The 26,821-nt window shown below is 30.5% G+C and overlaps 1 protein-coding gene and 1 long non-coding RNA gene across 3 annotated transcripts; one reads left to right on the top strand and one right to left on the bottom strand.

Moving 5' to 3' along the window:
• Positions 17,882-21,225, top strand: LOC107606284 (amino acid permease 8-like). Of its 2 annotated transcripts, XM_021106580.1 has the most exons (8): positions 17,882-17,900; positions 18,002-18,117; positions 19,215-19,448; positions 19,542-19,635; positions 19,727-19,944; positions 20,090-20,229; positions 20,335-20,562; positions 20,651-21,225. In XM_021106580.1, the coding sequence occupies exons 2-8, from the start codon at positions 18,027-18,029 to the stop codon at positions 21,071-21,073; spliced, it is 1,428 nt and encodes a 475-aa protein (XP_020962239.1). In that variant the 5' UTR covers positions 17,882-17,900; positions 18,002-18,026; the 3' UTR covers positions 21,074-21,225. The 2 variants fall into 2 exon arrangements, with proteins under 2 accessions (XP_020962239.1, XP_016163810.1); XM_016308324.2 differs by having other exon boundaries at positions 17,888-18,117.
• LOC110264433 lies at positions 22,020-23,750 on the bottom strand. The gene is made up of 3 exons (XR_002350599.1): positions 23,018-23,750; positions 22,678-22,806; positions 22,020-22,303 (listed from the first exon to the last, which is right to left on the bottom strand). It is a non-coding gene; the product is annotated as an uncharacterized LOC110264433 (long non-coding RNA).

The following is a 26,821-nucleotide window of genomic DNA, read 5'->3' as shown; positions in this document are numbered from 1 at the left end:
AATATACACCAAAAATATTATGGGTATACTAAAACTAGTTATTAAAATAAATTATTATATATTTGTGTATATTTATGTGTTATTTAATTTATTTTTAATATATATTTTATATTAGTGCTGATTTTAGTATACACCTAATATAATTGAATATACACATGATAATAACTGATTTGGTAATTAATTTTTTTTGTAAACTTACTATTTTTGGAAAAAATATAGTTAAGTAGTTAACATTAAAAAGTATGTGATCAAAAATACAAAAGATCTCGTCCAAAATATTACATTTGTTTTCTATAGAAAGATTCTCCAAAATATACCTGCAAAAAGTATTTTGACGCGAGATATTCAAAAACAATAAAGATAATTGCTGCTAAGTATATCATTGTGTGTTTCGACCTAATTGTACTTATCGTTTGACGAATTCAAATAGCTTCTGTTAGTAAGGGTTACTATAAGAAGCAAGGTAAAAAGAAATTGAGATTTTATGTGAAATTGGAACGGTAAATTAAGTATGTAAAATGTAAAATTATAACAAGATTTAAATCATAAAATTATCAGATTTAGTTGACTCATTTAAAAATATAATATAAAAAAATTTTAAGAGTTAAATCGAAATTCTAACTAATATAACAGTTAGCACACCAACTTATCTTTTGTTTGGCTAGTTCTGTGAGTTATAGCAGACCAATAGAACAGCAGTCATAGCCCTTTGTCTAATAAAAAATATTTTCAAACAAAACTAGTAGCAATTTGCCATTTTCATTTTCTATTTTTGGTTGTGTATATAGGGTTCGAATAAGGGAGACATTTTCATATTTTAGAAATAAAAAAATGAAATAATTAAAATTCCACACATAACACAAGTATTGGGAGGGGACCTAATTTGATCTTTATTACTTTGTTGCAGCTTTTCTAGTTTGTGGCTTCTTCTCTTTGACAGTAACATATCAATGCTACTCATCACTGTATTTTGGAGCAATGACACAAATAAATTCGTGGTCTTTAATTGTTTGACTTGCAAGCTATAAATCCTAATATATAGGATCTTAATTTTAGGGTTTAGATATATACATTGATCCTTTAGTTTATTATTCTATTCAAATTAGCAATCATTTTAAAGCAGAGTTAACAAAACTAGGATTTCTCGCTACTTATCGGTCTCTTCTAGTTATATAGCTCAAATGACATAGTCTGATCTCTTCATACTCACCTAAGAGGTCGCGAGTTCGAATATTCCTATCTTCGGTAAAAAAAAAATTATAATTTGCGCCAAGTTGCATATTAATATCTATCTTTTGGAATTGAGAAAATTCCACTCCCCTCCCTTACGAGATGCTAAAATGACACTCCCCTCCCCTCTATTTTATAAATATACATTTCCCTCCCTTCTACCTTTTAAAAAACCTCTTCTTTAATCCATTTTAATTTTTTTGTGTTAACTAATATTAACTTTATCCATTTTTTAACAAAAAATAAATTATTTTTTAAAAAAATACCCATTAGCAAAAATTTTATTTTTTATCATTAAATTTTACTTACCAAAATACCTTTTAATAAGTTTTTTTTATAGATTAAATTGTATTTTTACCAAAATACTTTTAAAAAAATTAATAATTAAATTATTTTTTTCTAAGATACCTACCCTTCAATAAGACCAACTAAGAATTCATCTACCACTATGCCACTTCAAAAATAATTTATTAAAAAAGTATTTTGATAAGTAAAATTTAATAATAAAAAATAAAATTTTTGCTAATAGGTATTTTTAAAAAAATAATTTATTTTTTTTTAAAAAATGGATAAAGTTAACATTAGTTAACTCAAAAGGTTTAAAATGGATTAAAGAAGATATTTTTAAAAGTTAGAAGGGAGGAGAATGTACATTTATAAAATAGAGGAAAAGGAAGTGTCATTTTAACATCCCGACAGAGGAGGGGAGTGGAATTTTCTCTTTGGAATTTGAAGCTCAATTCCATCATAATTATAATAGTATATCTTTGCACCTTTGTGTAACAAATTAAATCAAGTTACATTGCCCCTTTATATTCCAACCACCACAAATAGCAAAAGTTTCACATAATAACCATTAAATTTGCACCACTAACATGCTTTTGGTCCCTTTTTATTTTTATATATGTTCTTTATCTATTTATTTATTTATTTAATTTTTGTCAAACTATGCTTGTCATAAGAATAATAATGATGTTCTCTCTATTGTGCTTGTGGTTATCACACACTGCCACCCCCAACCCCACCACTTAGCATGTAACTATCATCATTGCATTCTAATTTCTAAACCCCTACCCCAGCATTCCATTCCTTAGTTACAACCTCAATCCTACTCAATAATCTTTAGATTTTGATAAAAATGCAATAATAACCTATTTGAGTTGATCGAGTGGTTAGCTCTCTCATCCGTTTAAGTAAGTGTCGAAAATTTGAATTCTATCTTATACAATATCTTATTAGTCAGCAATAAATCTTTAAATAAAATTTCGTTTCACGACAAATTAATCTTTTATCTAACGGGTCAGAAAATACCGTGGCCGAACAAAAAGTCAAAAAACAACAATAAATTTATTATCATGCATGCACAATTTAACAAAAATATAGCTTCATCTCTTCTACAATACCACTGGAAAGAAGCATTATCTATATGACTATATATGGTACTTATATTATAGTCTTACGTTATATATGAAGTGAAAATTCTTATATGTGTATCGTACTAATTATATTATGATCTTAAGTTATATATGTGGATTGTGGAGTGAGAAAATTCTTAGTCGTTGGCTCAATAATAATAATCATCACAATTATTGATATCACGACAAGAAAATAACTGACACTACAAGAAAAATGTTGAATATCGTCAGATTTAATATTACACATTAGTATCAATTTTATTGGTAAATTTATTGACGATTTAGATGTCAAAATTGTTAGGTCAAATAATTACCGGCGGATTTCTATTTTCAACAGTAAATTTGTCAATAATAATTAAAGGAAAAACGGAAAAAATAAGTGTGAAATGTAGCTTGGGATTTACCGGCAGATTTTTTCGCTGATAAACCCAGTTAGTGGAATGCTGCGTTTTGGTGACCTGCAATGCATTACCATCAGATTTATCCGCCAGTCAATCCAACGATAACAAGCCCTAAAATTCGAAGTGCGAACCCTCTCCCCCTTCATTTTGAATTCTCCTCTCTCTTTAACCTCTCTTCTCTCACTCTCTCTCTCTAACCCTCTCCTCTCCCCACCACTCCGTTAGCCCTGCCGGCAGCGCCTCTACAGTCTCCTTTTGCTGCCTCCTCTCCCCCTCACCGAAACTTCTTCTGTTCGAAGCTCAGGTTCCATGATCACTCTCTGTTCAAGTTAATTTAGGATTTAGTTATATGTTAATTTCTAGTTAGTAAGTGGAATTGGTTATCATTATTTTCTGCTAGTTAGATGATTTAGATTATTAGGATTAGGATTTTTCTTATTAGAAATTGCTGTTAGTTTATATATAGTTCAACATGTTATGTTTCTTGAATTTCAATTTGAATTTGTTTGGATTTGATTGATTGATTTTTTACTGAATTTCTACAATGTATTGCTGATTGTTGTGTCATTGATGCTGATTTGTGTGAATTGATGTTGAAGGAATACTTGGTTAGTACTATTTCTTGTTGTTTGATACTTTTGTATCCCAAATGCTTGATTATATGCCTCTATGTCTAATTTGTGTTTTAGTTGATAATTAGTATTATCTTCAAGTTAGATTTAATTTTTAATTTTAGCTAGAGGTTTTAAGTTGTTAAGATACCTTAGATTTAAAGTACTAGATTGTATTGATTTACTATGTTAATGTAAGTGCATTATTTGTAGAATTATTCTAATTCATATGTATAGTTATTGAAGAAATAATTTATTTTAGGGCAACAATTAACACTCATTTTTTAAATCTTGGTGAAATTTAACTTTATTTCCTATATTTTTAAATAAATGTATAATGATTAACTTACATAATGACATTCTTTGAGATTTAAATATCAATATATATGATGTCCTTATAAATGTATACAATAATATAAACAAATTAATATATTTTTGCTTGAAATATTGTGAATTTAATTGAGTTTTGCATAACTGAAGTTGTGGATTGAGATTAGTTGGATTTGTAAGAATCGTAAAGGTAGATATATATCCCATTTTAGGGGAGGTTATGTCAATTTTTTTTGAAATAATATAAATGTTGAAGGATTTGGGTTGTATCTATGCTGATTTAATTAGTATTCTCTTTGCAGATATGATGACAGGTAACAGAGGTGTCACAAGTCTGTCTCATGGTCGTGGTAGAGGGAGGGTTTCCACCGGTACCCCAATGACTTCTCAGTCATCACCCTGTACTCCGACTACCTCGTTGATCCCTGTAACGTCATAGGCGGGACCACCGGGCTAGCAGTTCATCATGGTCCCGAACCCCAACTACATGCCTCCTTCTGCTACGCCCGCTCTAACTCCAACGATAGAGACTGCAGTGGGTAATTCCTCTAATGCATCCTAGCCAGATGCTCTTCCACCACCGCCCATCATACGGATGAGGATTTGGCCTAATGACATGCAGGCGTGAGTACTATTTTAATATTTTTTTATCCGCAATCTATTTTGAATTTGTTAAGTTTTATGTGTTTTTATGTGTTTGCTGATCTTATGTTTTTAATTGATAGGTCTGCACCAAACAACAATACATGTACAGAGAAGATCTCCAATGTGATTAAGACCATGTACGACAACCCATGACCGAGTTATACGAAGATTCTTGCTGAGACCAGAGAGTAATGGTTTCAGAAGTGGGTGGTAAGGACCTAATGCTATTGAACTAACTGTATTTTATTTTGTTTAAATAATGTTGTTGAATTACTTTGTGCAGAAAAAATTTACACTACTAGAAAAATGCTGAGAACCGTTGGATTTAGTGTCAACGGTTACCAACGGATATAGCGGCAAGTTTTGCATCGGATACAAGGTAACTTAGACCCGAAAATATTTACCGTTGAATTTTACATTCCGATACTAAATCCGACGGTGATTAGTGGCATGAAATATGATTTTGTTGGCGCCACAGTTACCGACGAATTTACCGTCGGCAACTGGTTAAAAATTCAAATGCGAACTTTTTCTCCCTCACTTGTCTGAGTTCACTCTCTCTCTCTCTCTCTCTCTCTCCAGCGTTGCCGTTACCTGTCGAAGTCTCTGGTGCCACCGCCGTTGGATGTTATTGTCGCTGGAGCTGTTAGTCACTGCTAGGGAGGTTGTGAACGCCGCCGCTACCGTCAGTGTTGCCGTCACTACTGGTACCAACACTACTCCATCACATCTTGCAGCCACCATCAAAGGTAAGTTTGGGATAATTTTTTAATTTTATTAAGATTTTTATATGAGTTTAGGATTTTTTTTGTTAAATAATTTATGAAATTATTGATTAAATTAGTGTAATAAAGTTTGTGATTAGGATTTGGTATAGGCTTTTTACTGTTTTTCAGATTTTTTTTGTGACTTTAGGATTTTGTTAGGTATTTTTTCAAATTGTTAATTAAATTATGGTAATAGAGTTTGTGGTTTTAGTTTTCTCATTTTTTTTATGAGTGTAGAATTTTGTTATGTACTTTATTATCAAATTATTAATTAAAATAGGGTAATGCAGTTTGTGATTATGCTTTCTTATGTTAATTTAAAGTAAATAGAAATTATAATTAAGTTAATGTAGGTTAAGTAAGGTGAGATTAACAGTGTTTGACTTTGTGTAATTTGTTGAATTAATTAGTTTCATCTTGTGAGTTTAATAAGTTTTTTTTATTAGGACGGTGCTATTTATCTGAGATTAATTGGATCTCGTTTCTTCTGTATTATGTGCATCCGTATTTTAGGTAGGTTTTCTATCTCTATCTATAATCAATTGTTTAAGTTTTATGTTTGACTTAATTTTCCTAGGATAGCGTTTTAGGATGGAAGTGGGAGAAGGTCGCATAGAAGCGCCTTCTCAAAATCTTTATTTGCTGAAAAATTGTAGAATTATAAGGGGTTGCGCACTAGAACGGTTATGATTTATTTGATATGTTATTGAATTTGTGTTTGTTCTAATATATGCTTGTAATTCTTTTCTTTGTGAAAATTGTTATATTTATTTGATGGATGTCTCTGAGTTAAGGAAAAGATCTGCCGAAATTTTGTGCGATTTATTTTAAAACTTGTTTGGATTGCAGAAGATTCTAATTATAGGATATGCTCTGTCAGAAATTATAAAAACTTTAATAATTTTGTCTTGTTCGTCGAATTCTAGGTTGTGTGATTCAAAATAATTCCAAGTCATCGCCTCTGGAAGTATGATAGAGATAACGGTGGACGGAGAGGGGGGATTAAAACCTGAATTCTTTAAGGGGGTTGATGCGTTTGTTGGGCATGTGTTCATCATGGAATCGTTTAAGTTTGAAGGGGTATCTAGGTGTCCAAGTAAAAAGTGTCGTCTGACTAAGTGGTTAGGACCTGTGAATATAACGCTTCACCTTTACCATATTGGGTTCAAACAGTGACGGATCTAGAAAATTTTGTCAGTGGGGGCAATGTATATATAATATGACAATAATTTTTATAATTATATTTTGTTATTGTAAAATATAATTAGTTTTAAAATTATCTAACGAATAAATTTAAACACTAAAATAGTAAGTTAAATAGGTTTTATATTTTCTTTCAATTGTCAATACAATCAAATATTTTTCTTTCTATATATATATATATATTATTAAACAATTATTTAAAATTCATCTTTCATATGATTACAAAATCGACTCTTTATAATATTTATAGTAGAATAGGCTTTTTCAACTAATGTTGTTGTTACTGACAAACCTTAACTAATTTAAAAAAATATCAATAAAAAATAATATTCTTTCGAATCTCAATCAATTTCTGTAAAAATATTTTTTTTATTTTAAAAACTAAGTCATTTGATTTCAGACAACATTTTTTTGTATTTTATTTTCAATCTATTCTTTTTTTGGTCTTTCTTCAACCATTAATTAGATTTTAAAATTTTGCTACAAATTTTGATATAGGCAATTTATAAAAAAATTTCTTTGATAATATTTATTTACATAAACATACCAAAAATTTAAAATTATTTTTAAATATTCAAATAATTTAGATATTAATTTTTTATTAATATTAAGCGAACTAAATATATTTTTCATGGATAAATTTTTAATCTTTTATAATAAAAAAAGTATTTAATAGAGTCAAATTTTAACAAACCAAAGATGAAGATGACTTAACAAATAAAAGTTAAAAAAGAACTAAAATAAAGAGATTATTCAATTGATACAGGATTAACTTCCATGAAAAAATAATGGGCCTTGATCATGAAACTTCATTCTGGATAGAAGAGCTAAACGTAAATAATAAGAAAAGGATGTGATGGTGGAGTGAAAAGGAACTAAAATTAACTAAAAATACGCTGATCAGTAAAGAACTATGAGAGGGTATGGTAGTATAAATAGAAAAAATGGCTAAATGGAAATACTTACTCTGTATTGAAAATAAAAATCAAACCAAATATTTAAAAAATTAAAAAATTAAATTACAATAACAAACCCATGAGAATGTCATGCAATCTAGAAAATTATACATTTTGAAATTATGTTAACAATATAAAGCAAGCAACGATGATTGGACATTGATCAACATGAGCAATCATGACAAACAGAAAATTAATTGCAATGTAAGTGAAAAAACAGTAGCCAATTGGCAAAGCAAAAGTGAGAATATGACAAAAGTTTAAAAATGATAACACTGAGACGTGTATGAAATTTTAAAATTATATGGTTCAGTGTACATGAAGTACTTGGAATGAATATAATGACCGGATAAAAAGTTTATTCACGTGTGATTGGGATCAATACATGAAATAAGTAAATGGTTCATATAACTGTAATAAAATTTATACTCAGACATTCTCCTTACTTTGCAAATATACTCAAGCTTGCATAATTCTCAGCAAAGAAGAAATTGTATCTACTATAAATATCCTTTTAACTAAGATAAATTATGTAGCTACTCTTGTTAGTATTCACCTAATATAGTTATTTATTTTTTATTAAACATGACATTTAAAATCTGGTAGAATTTAAAAGTGAATTATAGTTAATGATAAAGGGATATTTGTAAATACAAAAAAATATAAAAGCAACATATTTAATAAAAAAGTTACATATTTAATAAAAAAAAATTTACAATCTAATAGAAATAAAAAAGGCAAGAGAAAAAAAATAAAAGAGTAAATACAAAAGGAAGGTATATGAATCAACTGAAACATGGCATGTAATGGATGGTATAAGCCAATAAGCCAATGAGAATATATGTATGAATCATTGCATGACATGAGTTGGATGATATACATATCATGAATAGTACATTCATAGTTGAGAGCATTGACACGCTGAAATTCCACTAACTTCAAAACCTTGCTTTATAAGAATGTTACAGGATTAAGCATTATTAACTGTTATTTAATATATGAGCTTGATTTATTGTTAAAATATAGTTACTTTGCAGAATAATTTTTTAAAAAAAAATGTTTGACAAACATAATATACACAGACAAAATCATAAATAATAATAGACAAAAAGTTATAAGCAGTGACGGATTCAAAAAATTGTCAGTGGAGACAATGTATATATAATATGACCATAATTTTTATAATTATATTTTGTTATTGTAAAATATAATTAATTTTCAAATTGTCTAACGAATAAATTTAAACACTAAAATATAAGTTAAATAGGTTTTATATTTTCTTTCAATTGTCAATACAATCAAATATTTTTCTTTCTATATATATATATATATTATTAAACAATTATTTAAAATTCATCTTTCATATGATTACAAAATCGACTCTTTATAATATTTATAGTAGAATAGGCTTTTTCAACTAATGTTGTTGTTACTGACAAACCTTAACTAATTTAAAAAAATATCAATAAAAAATAATATTCTTTCGAATCTCAATCAATTTCTGTAAAAATATTTTTTTTATTTTAAAAACTAAGTCATTTGATTTCAGACAACATTTTTTTGTATTTTATTTTCAATCTATTCTTTTTTTGGTCTTTCTTCAACCATTAATTAGATTTTAAAATTTTGCTACAAATTTTGATATAGGCAATTTATAAGAAAAATCTTTAGTAATATTTATTTACATAAACATACCAAAAATCTAAAATTATTTTTAAATATTCAAATAATTTAGATATTAATTTTTTATTAATATTAAGCGAACTAAATATATTTTTCATGGATAAATTTTTAATCTTTTATAATAAAAAAAGTATTTAATAGAGTCAAATTTTTACTTTTAATGATAATAGATTCATCAACTAAAATTGAATTGATGTGTTTCATATTGGTGCTTTTATATATCTATTATTGATTAATGTTTATGTTTTTTTTTTTTTCATTTATATACATTGGAAAGTGTGAACTAAGAAAAAAAATTAATGGGTCAAATTTTTTTATTGAGTTGGGGCAAATATTTTTTTTATGTATTCTAGATAAAATTTAATGAAAATTCAATAGGGGCACTTGCCCCCACATAGTTAAATATTGATCTGTCCCTGAGTTCGAGGATGGGTATTTGATATGGACGGAGCACGGAGAAGTGGACGAACAGAAAATTAATAGGTCTGGCTTGAATTTCAATAGGTTTGACTATCGATCAATAAGGGTTCGGGTAGAAAGAGAACTAAACATGGAAGGCATGACTTGGGAGGGTAACCAAGAGAGATACAACGAGATGGTGTTTGATTCAATAGGTGTTACAGAGCAGGAAGAGGCTAAACAAGATCCTAACCCAGAGACAAAGATATTTTATCATCTATTAGAATTTGTTGTGAGATCGTTGTTCGAGGGAAGCGTTCATTCAGAGTTGTCTACATGTGTTAGAATGATGACTATTAAGTCGGAGTCAAATCATACGTAAGAGTCTTTTGATAAGTGAGCCACTCTTTGTAACGAACTGGTACCTGTCGGGACTTCTGGCATCCCTCGAAACCACTACGAAACAAAGAAACTAGTTTCGAAATTAGGTCTAAATTCGTTGAAAATTGATTGTTGTTTGAATGGGTGTATGTTGTATTATAAGGGGGATGTAGACCTAACTGGATGCAAATTTTGTAAATCGCCTGGTTCCAAGTTGACAGAGAACAGATTGGTAAACGCCGGTTAAAGAGAGTTCCAATGAACCAGATGCACTACTTGCTCTTGATCCCTAGGCTGAAACGATTGTATGCATAAATGAGTTTGACCCCTCACATGACCTGGAATAGTAACAACAAGAGAGATGATGAAATCATGACGCACCCGTCACATAGAGAAGCCTAGAAGTATTTCGATTGGGTCCATCCTACATTTGCGAGTGAGCCGAGAAATGTTAGACTAGCTTTGTACTCTGACGAGTTATCATCGAATTCCAATTTTGGTAATGCGTACTCTTGTTGGCCTGTAGTCGTGACATTGTATAACATGAGTCCCAAAATGTGCATGAAGGACCTATACATGTTCCTAACTTTCATCATTCCTGGTCCCAACAATCCAAAGGCAAAAATAGATGTCTTTTTGCAACTCTTGGTGGATGAGTTAAAGCACTTGTGGATCCAAGGTGTCGAAACGTATGATATTTCGACGAAGGCAAAATTCCAACTACGTGTTGTGTTGATGTGGACTATTAACGACTTTTTTGCGTATGAGATGTTGTCAGGTTGGTCCACTCAGAGCCGTCTGGCATCGAAGATTTCTTGACATGGATCATCATTTTCGGTGCAACAAGGACTCGTTCAAAAAGAATACTATTGAACACCAAAAGGCACCCGCGAAGATAAGTGGTAGGCAAGTTTGGCATCATGTTAGTAGAATCCCAAAGATCATCGAAAACAGAGCCGGTTTGAGACCTCCGGGATATAGCACGGAGCATAATTGGATTAAAAGAGTATATTTTGGGAGTTACCTTATTGGAGAGACAACTTGGTTTGACATTGTCTTGATGTGATGCACATTGAGAAAAATGTGTTTGATAATATCATGCACACAGTAATGGACGATGAGCAAATAAAAGATAATGATAAGGCACGGTTAGACTTGATAGACATTTGCAGGCAGCCAGATCTGAACTTAAGGAGACTTAATAATGGGTGGTGGGCTAAACCAAAGGTGGTGTTTGCTCTAACAAAGGAACAGAGGTGAAATATTTGTAGGTGGATTAGGAGATTGAGATTTTCTAATGGTTATGCCTCTAACTTGATTAGGTGTGTAAATGTGTCACAGGGTAGGCTTGCTAGGTTGAAGAGCCATGGTTGTCACATTTTCATAGAATCTTTCCTTTAGGTCGCGTTCAGAGAACTTTCAACCAACATTTGAAAACCCCTCATAGAAATAAGTGAGTTCTTTAGGGAGTTATGTGCTACCAAACTTAACATTAATGATCTCACAGTCATGCATGAGAACATTTTTATCATACTTTGTAAGCTAGAGATGGTATTTCCTCTATTCTTTTTTGACATTATGGAACACTTAGTAGTCCACCTACCGCTCAAAGCATTACTATGTAGGCCGGTTCAATTTCAGTGGATGTACCCATTTGAAAGGATGATTGGTTCATTCAAGCGCACCGTGAAAAACAGGAGTCAAATTAAGGGTAGCATCTGCGAAGCATTCCTAGTTAAGGAAACATCCACATTTTGCTCATTCTATTTTTAGCCTCATGTTGAGTCACATAGAACAAGAATTGCAAAGAATGATGAGAAGGGAGAATTATTGTCGGTTGGAACAACATACCTAATCTTTGCTCCGGAAGGAGCTGCAATGGGTATAGGCAGTGACTACTGGTTAGAGCAGAAGAAAATTGATGTCACACATCTGCATGTGTTGCTTAACTGTGACAAGATTTCACCGGACCTCATGTGAGTTTATTAAGTCCTTGTAAATATTGTAATCATTAACATTCTAACTTCTTAATGTAATCAAAACTTCTTTATCCTATTCTATCATATAGGTTATTTCAAGAGGCAAATCGTATTACATCATCGTACAACTTTTCAGGTTAGTTCAGAGAATACGTCAGCGTGCATCTATCTAACACAATAGATTCGGAACTAGTTGTACTTATTGGGACCCAATGAATAAGGCCACTAGCTACCCGATTTACACTGTTAATGGATATCGGTTCCATACCTTACAGTGGTCGATATAGAAGAAAACAGATAACGCCGGAGTTTGGGTTCGTGGAAATTCAAGCAGTGGTCATTCTTATTGGTTTGGTGTGTTGCACAACATAGTTGAATTGGAATATTTCTGTCACACTACGTACAATGTGTGTATGTTTAAATGTGAATGGTATGATCCTAACTCGCGATAAGGAACACGAAAGTACAAGAACTACGATATCACTGAAGTTAATTTAACCAGGAAATATAGGCACTGCGATCCTTTTATTTTACCTCAAAATGCACGCGACAGGTGTACTTTTTGCCTTATCCGAGTTTATGTAAGTCTAGTTGGGTAGTTGTGGTTATGACTAAGCCAAAAGGCAGCATCGTGTTTGATGATACGATAGAGGGGTCAGGAAACTTACCAGATTGACGATCCAACTCCTTCGAAAACGGTGCTTGATACTGGTGAGCTGATCTCCTTTAGGTTTGCTGTTATGGATAATGACATCATTGACCTTAGACTACATTTCGATGCACTTCCACCAGAGAACGACGATATTCAAGAAGAATACGGAGTTGATGGCAACGAAGAAGAGGAAGACGAGTTTGATGATAATCAGGAAACTACATCTGAAGAGGAGGATGATGAACCAGAGGAAGAAGATGATGAATTTGACTAGGGTTAATGTAAATATAGTTTTGTGATATGTATTTCTTTAAGAAATTTTGCGTATCTGTAATATATGTTTCAGTGAATGTAAATATAGTTTTGCGAATGTAATATAGTTGGCATTGTTTCAGATATTTTAATTACCATCATTCGGTATTTGTAATTTAAACTTTTCGTACTTAACATTAGGTTTGAAGCACTATTTCAATTGTTAATTATCAGAGCATACTAGAAATAGACGAAAAAAGATAATTTTAAAAAAATAAAAATACTACAGTCGAAATTATTCTGACGGTAACATTATTTTTTAAAAAATTTTAAATAACATTTCCGTTGGTTTTACCGTCGGATGAATCCACTAGTAATATGGCGGGAAAACGAATGAAGCGGCGCTAAATGTTACTGTGAGATTATTCGACGGTAACATCCACCAAGATCCGTTTTCATATTCACCATATCCCGTCGCTAAATTCAACGGTAACCATTTACCGGCGAGGTTTATACCGGCTGATTATTTTCGATGGTAAATCTAACAATAAATTGATTACTGCTGGATTTATTTGACGAATCCGAAGGTACTCAATGTTTTTTTTTGTAGCATTATATGGGATAGAGAACATAATATCTTGATCAAGAAGATCTACGACCACCAGATAGCTAGACGACTTTAGCAGATAATACAGAACATTCGTGAGGGGCGCGACCACCACATGATTTGGCTCCGCCCAGATATTAAGAAGGATTTGATGTCTATTTTAGTACTGATGAGGGGTTCATGCATCGTCGTCTGATGAACAAAACTAACTGGGCTTCACCGAGGTCGTCAAAGTATACGGTGGGTCGACGACTTTAATAAAGACGAAGAGCAGACTGGTATGTAGTTTGCTAATCTTTATTAATTATTACTTGAATTAACTGTTACTTGATTTATTTTATTAGTTAGTTTTAATATGTGTAGTCCAAGTCGTTGAAGCGTGAGGCGACATTGGCGGAGCTGACGGAAAAGTTAAAGCGGCTAGAGCGTTATGCCTATCATACATGCATAAACGATGACTTGGAATTATTTTGTCACAAACAACCTAGAATTCAACCAACAACACAACTTATTAAATTTTTTAGCAGCAAAATTTTATCTATAATTAGAAACTTCCACCAAATGTAATCTTTAATTTTTTACAAATCAAACATGTTTTTAAACGATTTTAATGAAAAAATTGACAGAATTTCTCCTTCATTTAGAGACCTTCACAAAATTTTTTTATCAATTTTCAGAGAGGAAACAATTACAAACATAAATTAAAACAAAAAAATATTTAAGCAAACATCAAATCTTAGCCGTTCTAGTGCGCATCTCCTTATTACTCCGTAATTTTTCAGTAAACAAGGGGTCAAGAAGGCATCACTAGACAACTTTCTCCCATTTCCATCCAAAAACTCTATTCTAAAAAAAATCCAACATAAAACTTAAACAATTTAATATATTTAGAAATATAAAACCAACTTCAGTACTAACACGAACAACCTACGATTCAAACTAATCATGCTCAAAGAAAAATAAAATCCTAATAAAATAAAAAATTAAGTAAATTACATAAACTAAACTAAACTAATCGAAACTAACTAACTTAACATAGACTAACAAAAACAAAACACCCAAATTCCATATTAGGGTTACTTAAGGTTATTTACAAAAAAAATAAAAACAAATTATTATAGTGAATATTAGGTTAGAGTTAAGGTATACCCAGTGGTTAAAGGTGGCGCAATGGTTGGAGGTGGTGCTGGGGAGACTCGTCGGAGGGAAGGAGAGTGTGGTGGCGAGAGAGAGACAGACTATGGCAGCATCGAACGGAGTCTTCTGTGGCGACAACAGTGTGCATGATGACGAGGAAGGCAACGACGACTTGATGGAGTGGCAACGACAGTTCTCCTTTGGTGCGACAACAAGGGAGAGTGTGAAAGGAGAGAGAGAGAGAGGGATTTCGTAGAATGAGGTAGGAGGCCCTCTCGTGCCTATTATTTCAAATAACTTTCAAAATTTTCATTGAAAAAAACCGATCTAACGAGTTGATCATGACCGAAATAGTGCATTCCACTAAATTTTCTCGTCACATGTTACCATCGGATTTAGGAGCGGTTTTGTAAATTCGATAGTAATTATTGTGGGATGATAAAATTCACGTCCAGTCTGTCAGTAAAATTATTGATAAAATTCGACGATAAATCTAATGTTCTTTAGCATATTTTTTATAGTGATATTTCATATCCTTATAATGATACAATATAGATATGTAAACTTTTTTTTTCCATTTAGTAATTAAAAAGATGTTTAGGAGGAATCTAATAGGATAATACATCATTTATATTAATCTTATAGAATAATCACTTTTCAAAATCATTTATAGTTTTTGTTGATCCCCTGATTTAATTTCAGTTTTTATAAGCATATAAATTTTTTATCGGATAAACCACTAAAAATACACTTAAATAATTTTGTTGCTAACAAAAATGTGCTCAAATTTTGTTATCAATAAAAATTTTCTCAAATAATTTAAAAACGTGACAAAAATGTCTAACATTAAATATGTATTCTCAAAAACTGCTTTAGAAATTGAATTTTGATGCGATTTTTTACAAACATAATTAGAAAAATGAGATATTTTTTATTCTTAAAATTTGGTGATTTTTTGCTAAGTATATATTTTTTTTTGTGATTTTTTTGTCAACAACTAATAATACTTTTAAAAAAATAAAAATATAGAGATCAAATTTGTATCTCTTTTTTGCGTGTATTTTTTAAACAGTTATCTAAATATTATTCGTATAAAATTTTAGATCAAATACACAAGTGATTTATCAAATACAAAAGTTATTTGTCACTTATAAAAAAATAATATTCTTTTTAAATATTTTTATCATATTTTAAATTATTTAAAAATATTTTTATCAATAATAAAATTTAGATGCATTTATATCGACGACAAATTATTCGAATGCGTTTTTTGATAGTTTACCCATCTAACGATTATCAAGTTTCATTTCATTCAATTACTTGTTTTTTTAATTTATCGTATTCTCTCTCTCGAGAAGAATGATGTTTTGCGTCATATAAAAGAAATTTTTTATCGATTACTTTTAATAAAAAATAGTATATATTATTGCATTCTTTGTTCAGAAGGCAATGTATACATCAAACCCTTTTTGTAGACAGACATCCTTTGAATGCTCATATAAGAACACATTTGAGTTGTGATTTTTTTTTTTTTTAAACCTAAAGCAAATTATTTAAGTAAATTATGGGGTAAATGGCAGTATTAAGCCAGCTTGCATCAAAATTTATATGATTAAGTCAAACGAAAAAATGAGACATGGATCAACCAAAAACATGTCTCTATATAATTCGAATCAAACTTATTTGAACTAAAAAGTTAGATAATTCGAATCAACCCCCTTCAAATGAGTGAGGGAGTTTGTAGTGTGAATAGTTCAAATCACACTGATTCGAACCATGCAAGGTGAAGTTCGAATAAAAACGATTCACACTTGCAAACTATTCACACTGCATGGTTCAAATAAGTGTGATTCGAACTATTCATACCGCAAATTTTCTCACTAATTTGAATAAGGTTGATTCGAACTATTCACACTGTAAACTTCCTTACTAATTCGAACATGGTTGATTCAAATTACTAAGCTTTTTAGTTCGAATATATTTGATTCGAATTATATAAAAATATGCTTTTGGTTGATCCATGTCTCACTTTTTTGTTTGACTTAATCATATAAATTCTGATGCAAACTGGCTTAATACTGTCATTTATCCCAAAAATGAGTATCTAAAAAAGGGGAATACTCTTCATGCATGGAGAAACGAAATACTATATAACAAGAACACATGATAATATATATCTCTCCAAGCCTCCTAGATCTCCAAACACATAGTGTTAGATTATTAGGAGTTATGGATTTCTTTCTTGATAAATTTTTATTCTGAATTTTTTATACACTTTTAACTTTAGATTAAGACTTAAGTGAAGAATTCAAAGTTGATTTTTAATGGAAAAAATATTTTAATTTAAAAAAGAAATGTTTAGAGACGCCTAAATATGTTTTGAAACTCAAGTGAACACTTAATCGCCTAAATATTTCTTATTTTCATTTTCTATATATTATTTTTAATTTTTTACATTTTAAGAAATGTGATTAGTTATTATGTTATTAGTTTGATTATATTAATTCAAATCAAAGAAATAATTTAAGAAAGATTGCCATTAAAAAATTATCATTTATATATCCAGTGATATTGGTACAAGACAAATAAAAATAAAATAAAATTTGGAACTAAAGGAAAAAGAAAGATAAGCAAACATTTTTTCAAAATTCTTTTTCATTTTTACTGAAAATAAAATTTAAGATAAGCAAACCAATCACGCCGTAACTGCTTTGTAAGCTAAGTGAAAGATGCATGATTGGTTACTATTTTAATTTTGACTGCGGATATTTTTGGTTTCATCCATGAAAAAGAACTGTAAATATTGATTCAACAATGCAATAGCCATAAAAATAATATATAATAATCGTTCAAATGGTTGACATTATTAATTTTATTCGTTTTTGTTTTTGGAACATTATTGTGAATGAAAATTAAAAGTAGGTGATCATACAAACTGTAAGCAAAATTTATTATTTTCACTTTTTATTTTGTTTTAAAAATTCATAAAAATAAAATATACAAAAAGGTGAAAAACATAAACTAAACAAACCATAAACATTCTAGTCAATATTTCTATTATTGGATGGAAGTCACTTAGATAAAGATGTCTAAAATATTTTTTTTAAAGATATTTTTTAATATTTAAAATTTAACACATATAATCGATTAAATCGTGTTATTTTTATCAAAATTAGATCAGACAAATTAATTTGACCAAAAAATGGTGAATCAAATTTTAAAACGGTCTCAATTACTTTCATTCTAAAAAAGGTTTCTAACTCTTCAGACACAGTAACTTAAATAACTTCCTCCTCATATCACTTTTGTGTTTCAAGAACACAACCAATTAGCGCGTATTCAATTCAATTCAGGATCAGGAACAAGATCTGATTCTAGATGGACATTGAAGAAGAAGCAGCGTCTAACGTTGTTCCCGCCACACACAAAAGTGTCGAAGTCGATGATGATGGCAGATCCAAAAGAACCGGTTTGCGATCTCTCTCTCTTCTAATTAATTACTCTTCTTTCTTTTTCTTTTCTCTTCATTTTCTTTTAGTTATCTTCTTCACCATGTCTCCGATCCTCATCCTAAGGATGAATAATTGAATATCATGCAAACTTCGAAGGAAAAAAAATATTTTATGCTAATTGTATTATTAAATTTTTAAAAAACGGTTTCGCGTTGAGGAATTTGAATAATATGCATAAGTTCTTACGATTAAATCACACTACTCTTAAGTTTAAGGTAACCAATCATGTAATCGTTTTGAATGGAAATAGAACCTTCCATATCGTGCATGCCTAACAATTTTCTATTTCTTAAACAATATAAGAACTTTAATGCATTTAATATCACAAAAAAAATAAATAGTATATGAATACAAAAAATCAATGATATATATTATTTTAAATATTTTTAATGTATATTTTATATTTCAATGTGTATTCTACACATGTTACTAATTTTTAACATGCATGTAAAATAGTTGAAAAAACATTGCTATTTTTAAGAAAAAAAAATATTTTATCAAAGCATATTATATTTGAATTTTTTTTCTTTATTTCTAGAGTTTAATTTTGGTGTATTTACATCGTTTTATAGACTCGAACCCGCAACCTCTTAATTGAGTATGGAGAGACTATGCTATTTGAGCTATTACTCATTGGCAGCGTTAAAATTAAAATTAAATTTTTATTTCTAAAGCAAATTTTGCTTGTCATATGGAGTATCTTGTAAACCTGTATAACAATTCCTCAGAAGAAAATCAGAAAGAACAGTGCACTAGGTACCTGAACTTTGCTAATTATTAAAACACATATTTGCCTAATAAAAATATGAATCTATTCAATAAAAATTAATTTTATATTTACTTTGATGAAAATTGAAGACTATATTAAGAATTTTCTTAACATAGGATTTAAATCTTCTCATGTTTTATCATGTATCCATTTTAACCGTACCTTTGATTATAATTGATTGTTTATCTTTTTTGTTATATCTATTGTTTATACTGTTAATATATCAAAAATTAAATTCTAAAAACAATTATCTGTAAATTTTCACCAATTTATTTATACGTGCAGGGGATGTATTGACGGCAACAACACACATAATAACAGTGGTAATTGGGGCAGGAGTGTTGGCACTTGCATGGGCCATGGCCCAACTTGGATGGATAGCAGGCATTGGCATTATGATTGCATGTTCATGCATCTCCATTCTCACTTACAATTTCATAGCTGATTGTTATAGATATCCTGATCCTGTTACTGGCAAGAGGAACTACACTTATATGCAAGCCGTCAACTCATATTTAGGTATTTTTTTTTTCTAGTTGGGAGCAAGAGAAATACTTTTATAAAATTGCGTACATATTTTAATGAATTTCTGAATCTCAAATGGATAAATAGGTGGGAAAATGCATGTGTTTTGTGGATTGATCCTATATGGGAAGCTGGCTGGTGTGACAGTGGGATATGCAATCACCACTTCAACAAGTTTGGTGTAAGTTACAAAAATTCAGAAACTAATAACATCTATATAATAATTAAAAGCACTACCTTGAATCTATTTATTAAGTGTGTGCATGTGACAGGGCTATAAAGAAAGCAATTTGCTTCCATGAAAAAGGCCACGATGCTTATTGCAAGTTTTCAAATAATCCCTACATGATTGGTTTTGGGATTGGGCAAATATTCTTGTCCCAAATTCCAGACTTCCACAAATTGACATGGCTCTCAACCATTGCTGCTATCACCTCTTTTGGTTATGCATTTATTGGAAGTGGACTTTCCCTAGCAGTGCTGCTCTCAGGTTATTACTTGTACCTATATTCTGAACGGAGCTTACATTCAAACACTAAAATGAAAAAAAGATATGTTGAGATCAAGTGACCGCTCAAAGATCATCCAAAAGTATCATTATTTTAATATTTAAAAGACATTTTGGGTATGAGCAGGAAAAGGACAAGCAACTAGTTTAACTGGAGTCAAAGTTGGAGCAGAGGTGACTGAAGCAGATAAAATTTGGAGGGTCTTTAGTGCTATGGGAAACATTGCACTTGCTTGTTCTTTTGCCACTGTTGTTTATGACATCATGGTAATAAATCTCACTATGTTACTTGTACTTATTTTATCCTATACAGGATTATAAAAAATGGGTACTAACGGCATTATTTAATTTCATGGTGTTTAATATATTTAGGACACATTGAAATCAGATCCACCGGAGAACCAACAAATGAAGAAGGCAAATGTTGTAGGGATCAGTATGATGACAGTATTGTTCCTTGCATGTGGTGGACTTGGCTATGCTGCTTTTGGGGAACACACACCAGGCAACATCCTCACTGGCTTTGGATTCTATGAGCCCTTTTGGTTGGTTGCTCTTGGTAATGTTTTCATTGTCATTCACATTGTGGGAGCATATCAGGTTTGATATCATTCCTATTATTTCTTCAAAGATTTCTTAGTATATCAATTTTGTCAACTTGAATAATCACATGAATATGATGTGACAGGTGATGGCTCAACCATTTTTTCGCATAGTTGAGATGGGTGCTAACATAATGTGGCCACATTCAGATTTCATAAACAAAGAACACCCAACAAAATTGTGGATCTTCAAATTCAGGTTGAACATGTTTAGGTTAGTTTGGAGGACAATATTCGTTGTAATTGGGACAATAATTGCCATGGCCATGCCATTCTTCCACGCATTTCTTGCCCTACTTGGAGCAATTGGGTTTTGGCCACTCATTGTGTTTTTCCCCATACAAATGCACATTGCTCAGAGGAACATAAAAGTAGCTTCGTTAAAGTGGTATGCACTCCAACTTTTGAATTTCACATGCTTCCTTATTACGGTGCTTGCAGCAATTGGTTCCATTCGTGAGATCAGCAAGAATATCAGCAAATACAGGATATTCACCTATAAACAATAGTTCATAGTACATTTGGAAACAATAATAGAGATTTTGTAGTATTTTCTTATCTTGCCGTGCTTCAAAAGGACCTGAGTGGAGAAAACTAGTCGATCAGTAATAACCATGCATGATTAAATTCTTGTCACTACTAATTGATCTTAGTTGCAATATATGAAGTACTACTTATAGTTTGACATTCAAAAATTGAATAAGCTAAAACGATAAAAATATAGAGATTGAATTAAATTCCTCTAAAGTAAAAAATCTGATAAAGTAAGAGTTTAATCACCTTTAAATTAAGACAGTAAAAGTTACATATGATAAAAATTACAAAGTCAATGATAATTAACTTTTTTTGTCACTTTACAATTTTTCTCATTTCAGTGAATCTTTTTCCATAGAAATTAGTGCAACATATTAATTAGTTATAGGAACTGTTAGTAACAAGTTAATCACACAAACCACTAACCATAACAATATGCATGTTCTTTATTTATTCTTATACAAGCCCTACCAACATACAAGAAGACATATAATGAGCCTAGAAAAGAACATTAATCTTACAATTCTAACATTCAATGGAGCTGCTTTTAGCTTGTGATGAAGAGATAATTTTTTATTGTTGAAAAAGGCACACTAAGAAGAATTTAAATATAGTAATATCTTTTGTAAAATCGTGACCATAGCAGTCTATGATCGTGGTTTTAACGTGACCGTAACTTATCTATGGTCACCATATTATAAAACCGTGATCATAGCTTACTACATGGTCACCGTTTTGAAAAACCGTGACTATTGTTATCTATGGTCATTCTATTTTAAAATTGTGACCATAGCTTACTTTGTTTTCTGAAATTTTATTTTTCTAAAATTTATTTTTCTAAAAGCATAATCACATCTTAAAATTATGATAATCACAAAATAAGTCTAAAAAGGAGAAATTCAAGAAATCTAAATCATAAAATTTACATTATAAGCTAGATATATTTTTAGTTCAAACAACAAAAATTAATATATTTGAGTGAATACACTTGTCTCGATCTTAGTTCTAAACAATGATATATACTAACACTAAGTACTTCTAGAAACTAAAGATTAGCCAAGATTAGTTGTAACTAACTCTAAACTAACTTCAGAGATGTGATGTCAATTTGTCCTTTGCCTTGACATATTTGTTTCTTTTGTGCGTTGATAACAATAACTTCTAATAATCAGGTGATTTACTCAGCAACACTGGAAATAACAAACCTATACAAGAATTCAAACTATTAGCAACAAAAAATAAATCAGAAAAATCAGCACTCAAAGCTAGAGAATTCAACAAAAGAAAAACTAAACAAAGAATCTAAACTAAATTGAACATATAACCAAAAAATTAGCAAAAAAATTGATCAATTCAATAGAATTAGCAAATAAATTGTTCCATCTTTAACAGAATCATTCAATTAAACTATTGACAAAATCAGCAAAACAGAATAAGACAGTATTAACAAAAATGAAAAAAAAAAAACTTCACATGCCGAGCAAATATCTAAGTATTTGAGGGATAAAAATATACCAGTAGGGATAAAAAATATTAAAAAAGATACTACAAGAAAATATAAAATTTAGTCTTCACTCACTTCTCTCTCAAACAAAGGCTTCAAAGCAAGATTAGCTTGCAAATTAACTCCTTAAATAATACTATGCAAATGAAAAATCCCAGATCCTTTAGGGGTCATCCTCAATTCTTCTTAACTTTGATTCAATATCTGTATATTGGTTGGGGAGAAAAAGAAAAGGCAAGCACGTTTCAGTTCACCAAATAAAATTGAGGAAAAAAAAAAAAGGGTGCTTCTTATAAAGAATAAAAAAATTGTAATAATAAGCCTCAGTTTTGAATAATATTAAAAATTGGGAAGTCCCAAATTCTTAAAGGTCATCCTCGATTTGTCTTAATAAAAAAGATGTGTTTGAATTTACCCGAGAAGAAAAAGGTGTGTATGGTGTATACTGTTGAATGCAGAGCAAATTCCTATTCAGCAAAACATATATTTTGATGGTTATGTCCATCTAGAGTAATATTTGAACAATTGAGTCAGTGTGGCACTGCTATGGCAGTGTTCACCTTGTGGCAGCAGTCCAGAGCAGCTCTCATGATGGAGACATTCCCAATGCACTCAAAGCTATAATCAACTCTGTCATCTGTAAGATCAACTATGACCTGCTAAATTGGTTTATCGTGTTCTTTAGGATTAATAAACTCAGCAACTCCAAAAGGGAAGAAAGAAAGGAAAAAGAAAATGAATATCCAACAATAAACATGTGAAAAATAGGATTAAAATTAGTGCATTTAAAGATATTAGAAATTTGAATTTATAAAAAAAGGAGAAAAATTAGTGAAGAGACTAATTTGATGCACAACATTCAATTCACATCATACTAGTATACGTGGCCAAACTACGAAGTAACACGTGTTACTAATAGTCAAGGTCATCAAGCCACATCAGCACGTCGTTAACGGAAAATGATTCAGCAACGAACGTAGTGCACTTGAGTTTCAAAACATATTTAGGCATCTCTAAATGTTTCTAAATTTAAAAGTGTATAAAAAATTTTAAATAAAAACTTAGCATGAAAGAAACCATGGAGTTACACTCTACAAGAACAAGAGCATTAATTTTCGCTATTAAAGAATGATGTAGTAGGCTAAGCAATTGAAACATCTTTCACAAGTTTCAAAAAACGAATACTTGTGCGAATAGATTGGCACGATAAAGACATAAACTTCAATTGAAATATATTTTTTTTAATTTTCTCGTGTATTTCTTTAAGTTTTTATACATATTTAATTGAAATTGCTTTCTTTAGGATAATTTTTGTCTAATTTCTTTTTTGCACTTTATACTCTGATGTCTATCAAAAAAAAATCTAACCCTTCGTATTTGGAGATCTAGGGGGTTTGGAGAGATATATATTATCATGTGTTCTTGCAATATAGTTTTTTGTTTCTCCATGCATGAAGAGTAGTATTTCTCTTTTTAGAAACTCATAATTTACTTAAATAATTTCCTTTAGGTTAAAAATATAAAATAAAGATCACAATTCAGATGTGTTCTCTTATATAAGCATTTAAAGGTTGTCTGTCTATAAAAAAGTTCTATATGTACAATGTCTTCTGAACGAAAAATGCAATATATACCATTTGTTTTCTTAAAAGTGATAGATAAAAAATAAAAAAAATTATATTATAAAAAATATAAAAAATAATGACGCAAAACATCAATTTTTTAAGAGATAATACAATAAATTAAAAAATAAATAATTGAATGAAATGAAACTTGCACGTCGGATAAGAATTTATATGCATAAATTGAATCAGGAGATCAGCAAAAACTATAAATGATTTTGAGAGATAATTATTCTCTAAGATTAATATAAATGATTTATTATCTTATTAGATTTCTCCTAAACATCTTTTTAATTATTAATGAAAAAAAAAGAGTTTACATATCTGAATTGTATCATAACAGGAATTTGAAATATCATTACAAAAAAATATGCTAAAAATTGTTAAGATTTATCATCGGTTTTTACCAGCAATTTTATTGGTAGATTAGACGGTAACAAGTGGCTAAAAAATAAATAAAAAAGGCACGCGTTTTTTGATCGTACAGTAAATTAATTTACTAGAACGCATCGTTTCAGTCATGATCAAATCCTTACCGTCGGTTTTTTTTAATAAAACCGACCGTTATTAGAAATAGTATGCCTACTACACATACAAGTTTTTAGTATATAAGTTGGCCTAAATCTAACAAAAATAATTAGAGAGTATGTCAACACGCGCTTTCTCCACTATCGTGTTCTTCCTTCTCCTCTTCTTTCTTCTTCTCATTTTTCTTCGCATTTCTTCTCTTTCGTGTGTTTCATCCTCTTCATCGTTCTTTTTATTGCTATTGTTGTTGCTGCATTTTTGTTTGATTTTTTTCTCGTAAAAAGAATTATGAGAAAATGAAATAAGAAGATGAAGAAGAAACAACAGAAGATGAAGAAAAGGAAGAAGACGAGTTTTGAATTATGCAGAACTTATCAGTACAAATACATCGAAAATTCTTAACAATACACATTAATGTCTTAGTTTTACACCGAAATTTACTACAAATACACAGAAATGTTTTGAATTATGCAGAACTTATCAGAATAAAAATACACCAAAAAATTTTCATAATGCACCAAAAGATTTTCAAAATCCACCGAAATTTTTTTAAAATACACCGAAACGAGAATGGAACAGATTCATCATAATAATAATTCAGATTCATAACTCCTATACTGAATTTCTTTATTGATTGCGACATACAAACTCAGTTTGAAAACAACACACAAAATGACTGAATTATCAACAAAAGCACATCCAAATCAATTTTGGATCGAGCAATGTCACCAATATGACGAAAATTCTACGAGAATGATAACAATAATGACGACAATGATAACGACGATACGTATAAGAAGAAGATGACATGACTATAATAACGATGATGATCATGATGATGGAGGAGAAAGAAGAAAAGGAAGGAGAAGAAGAAATTCAAATGAGAAGGTAAAATAAGAAGGAAAAGATGAATAATAAAAAATAAGATGATGATGATGATGAAAAATAAGAAAAAAAAAGCAACAGAAGATAAAAAGTTTTGAATTATACAGAATTTATTATAATAAAAATTACACCGAAAAATTTTCACAATACACCGAAGGATTTCCAAAATATACCTAAACGAGAATGGAACAGATTCATCACAATAATAATTCAGATTAGTAACTCCTACACCGAATTTCTTTATTGATTGCGACACACAAACTCAGTTTAAAAACAACACACAAAAATGACTGAAATATCAACAAAAACACATCCAAATCAATTTCGGATCAAGCAAGGTCATCAATATGGCAAAAATTCTATGATAACGATAACAATAACGTCGACAACGATACGTATAAGATGACGATGACTATAACGATGATGATTACGATGATGAAGATGATGGAGGAGAAGGAGGAAAAGAAAGGAGGAAAAAAAATTCCAATGAAAAAAGGAGGAGGAGGAGGAGGAGGAGGAGGAGGAGGAGATGGTATTGGTGACGGCAATAATGAAAAAGAAAAATAACGAAAAAGAAGGAGAAGAAGAAGAAGAAGAACACGAAGTATTAAGAAGAGGCCGCCCGTGAAGTGAATTAGGTTAAAAGAACTTGTTTAGACTTGTATGTGTCAATAACTTGTATGTGGAGATTAATAGTTAGAAATAATAAGCGTGAGAGGGCTTCCTCCCTCATTCTTCGAAATCTTTCTCTCCTCTTTCTCCCTCCTCTCACACTCTCCTTTACTGCCGCACCAAGGAGGCTTGTCGCCACCGCTCCACGAAGTCGCCGTCTTTGCCATTATCTTCCTTGTTGTTGTGCACGTTGCCATCGATGCAGAGGATTCCGTTCGTAGCCACCACAGTCCGTCTCTCTCTCTCTATCTCTCTCGCCGCTGCACTACCCCTCCCTCAGATGAGTCTCCTTGGTGCCACCTCCAACCACCGCACTACCTTCAACCACCAGGTATATCTTAACCCTAACCTAATCTTCACTATAATAATTTATTTTAAATTTTGTTATAAATAACTTTAAGTAACCTTAATCCTAAATTCTGTAAGGGCAGCTGTCACCACCACTATTCAGGTTTCAAATTTTTTATATATATATTTTATATAATTTTTATTAATTTTGTTTGATTAGTTAT

This window comes from Arachis ipaensis, chromosome B07 (assembly GCF_000816755.2).
Source record: "Arachis ipaensis cultivar K30076 chromosome B07, Araip1.1, whole genome shotgun sequence".
In the NCBI taxonomy this organism is placed as follows: Eukaryota; Viridiplantae; Streptophyta; class Magnoliopsida; order Fabales; family Fabaceae; genus Arachis; species Arachis ipaensis.
Note: the sequence above shows the minus strand (reverse complement) of the source record. Positions and strands in the feature narration are given on the sequence as shown.

Excerpts from the sequence above, each read along its gene's own strand:
- LOC107606284 (XM_021106580.1), top strand. The coding sequence starts at position 18,027 with ATGGACATTGAAGAAGAAGCAGCGTCTAACGTTGTTCCCGCCACACAC. Across the intron at positions 18,118-19,214 it reads TGGCAGATCCAAAAGAACCG|GGGATGTATTGACGGCAACA; the intron begins GTTTGCGATCTC and ends TTATACGTGCAG. Across the intron at positions 20,230-20,334 it reads CTGTTGTTTATGACATCATG|GACACATTGAAATCAGATCC; the intron begins GTAATAAATCTC and ends TAATATATTTAG.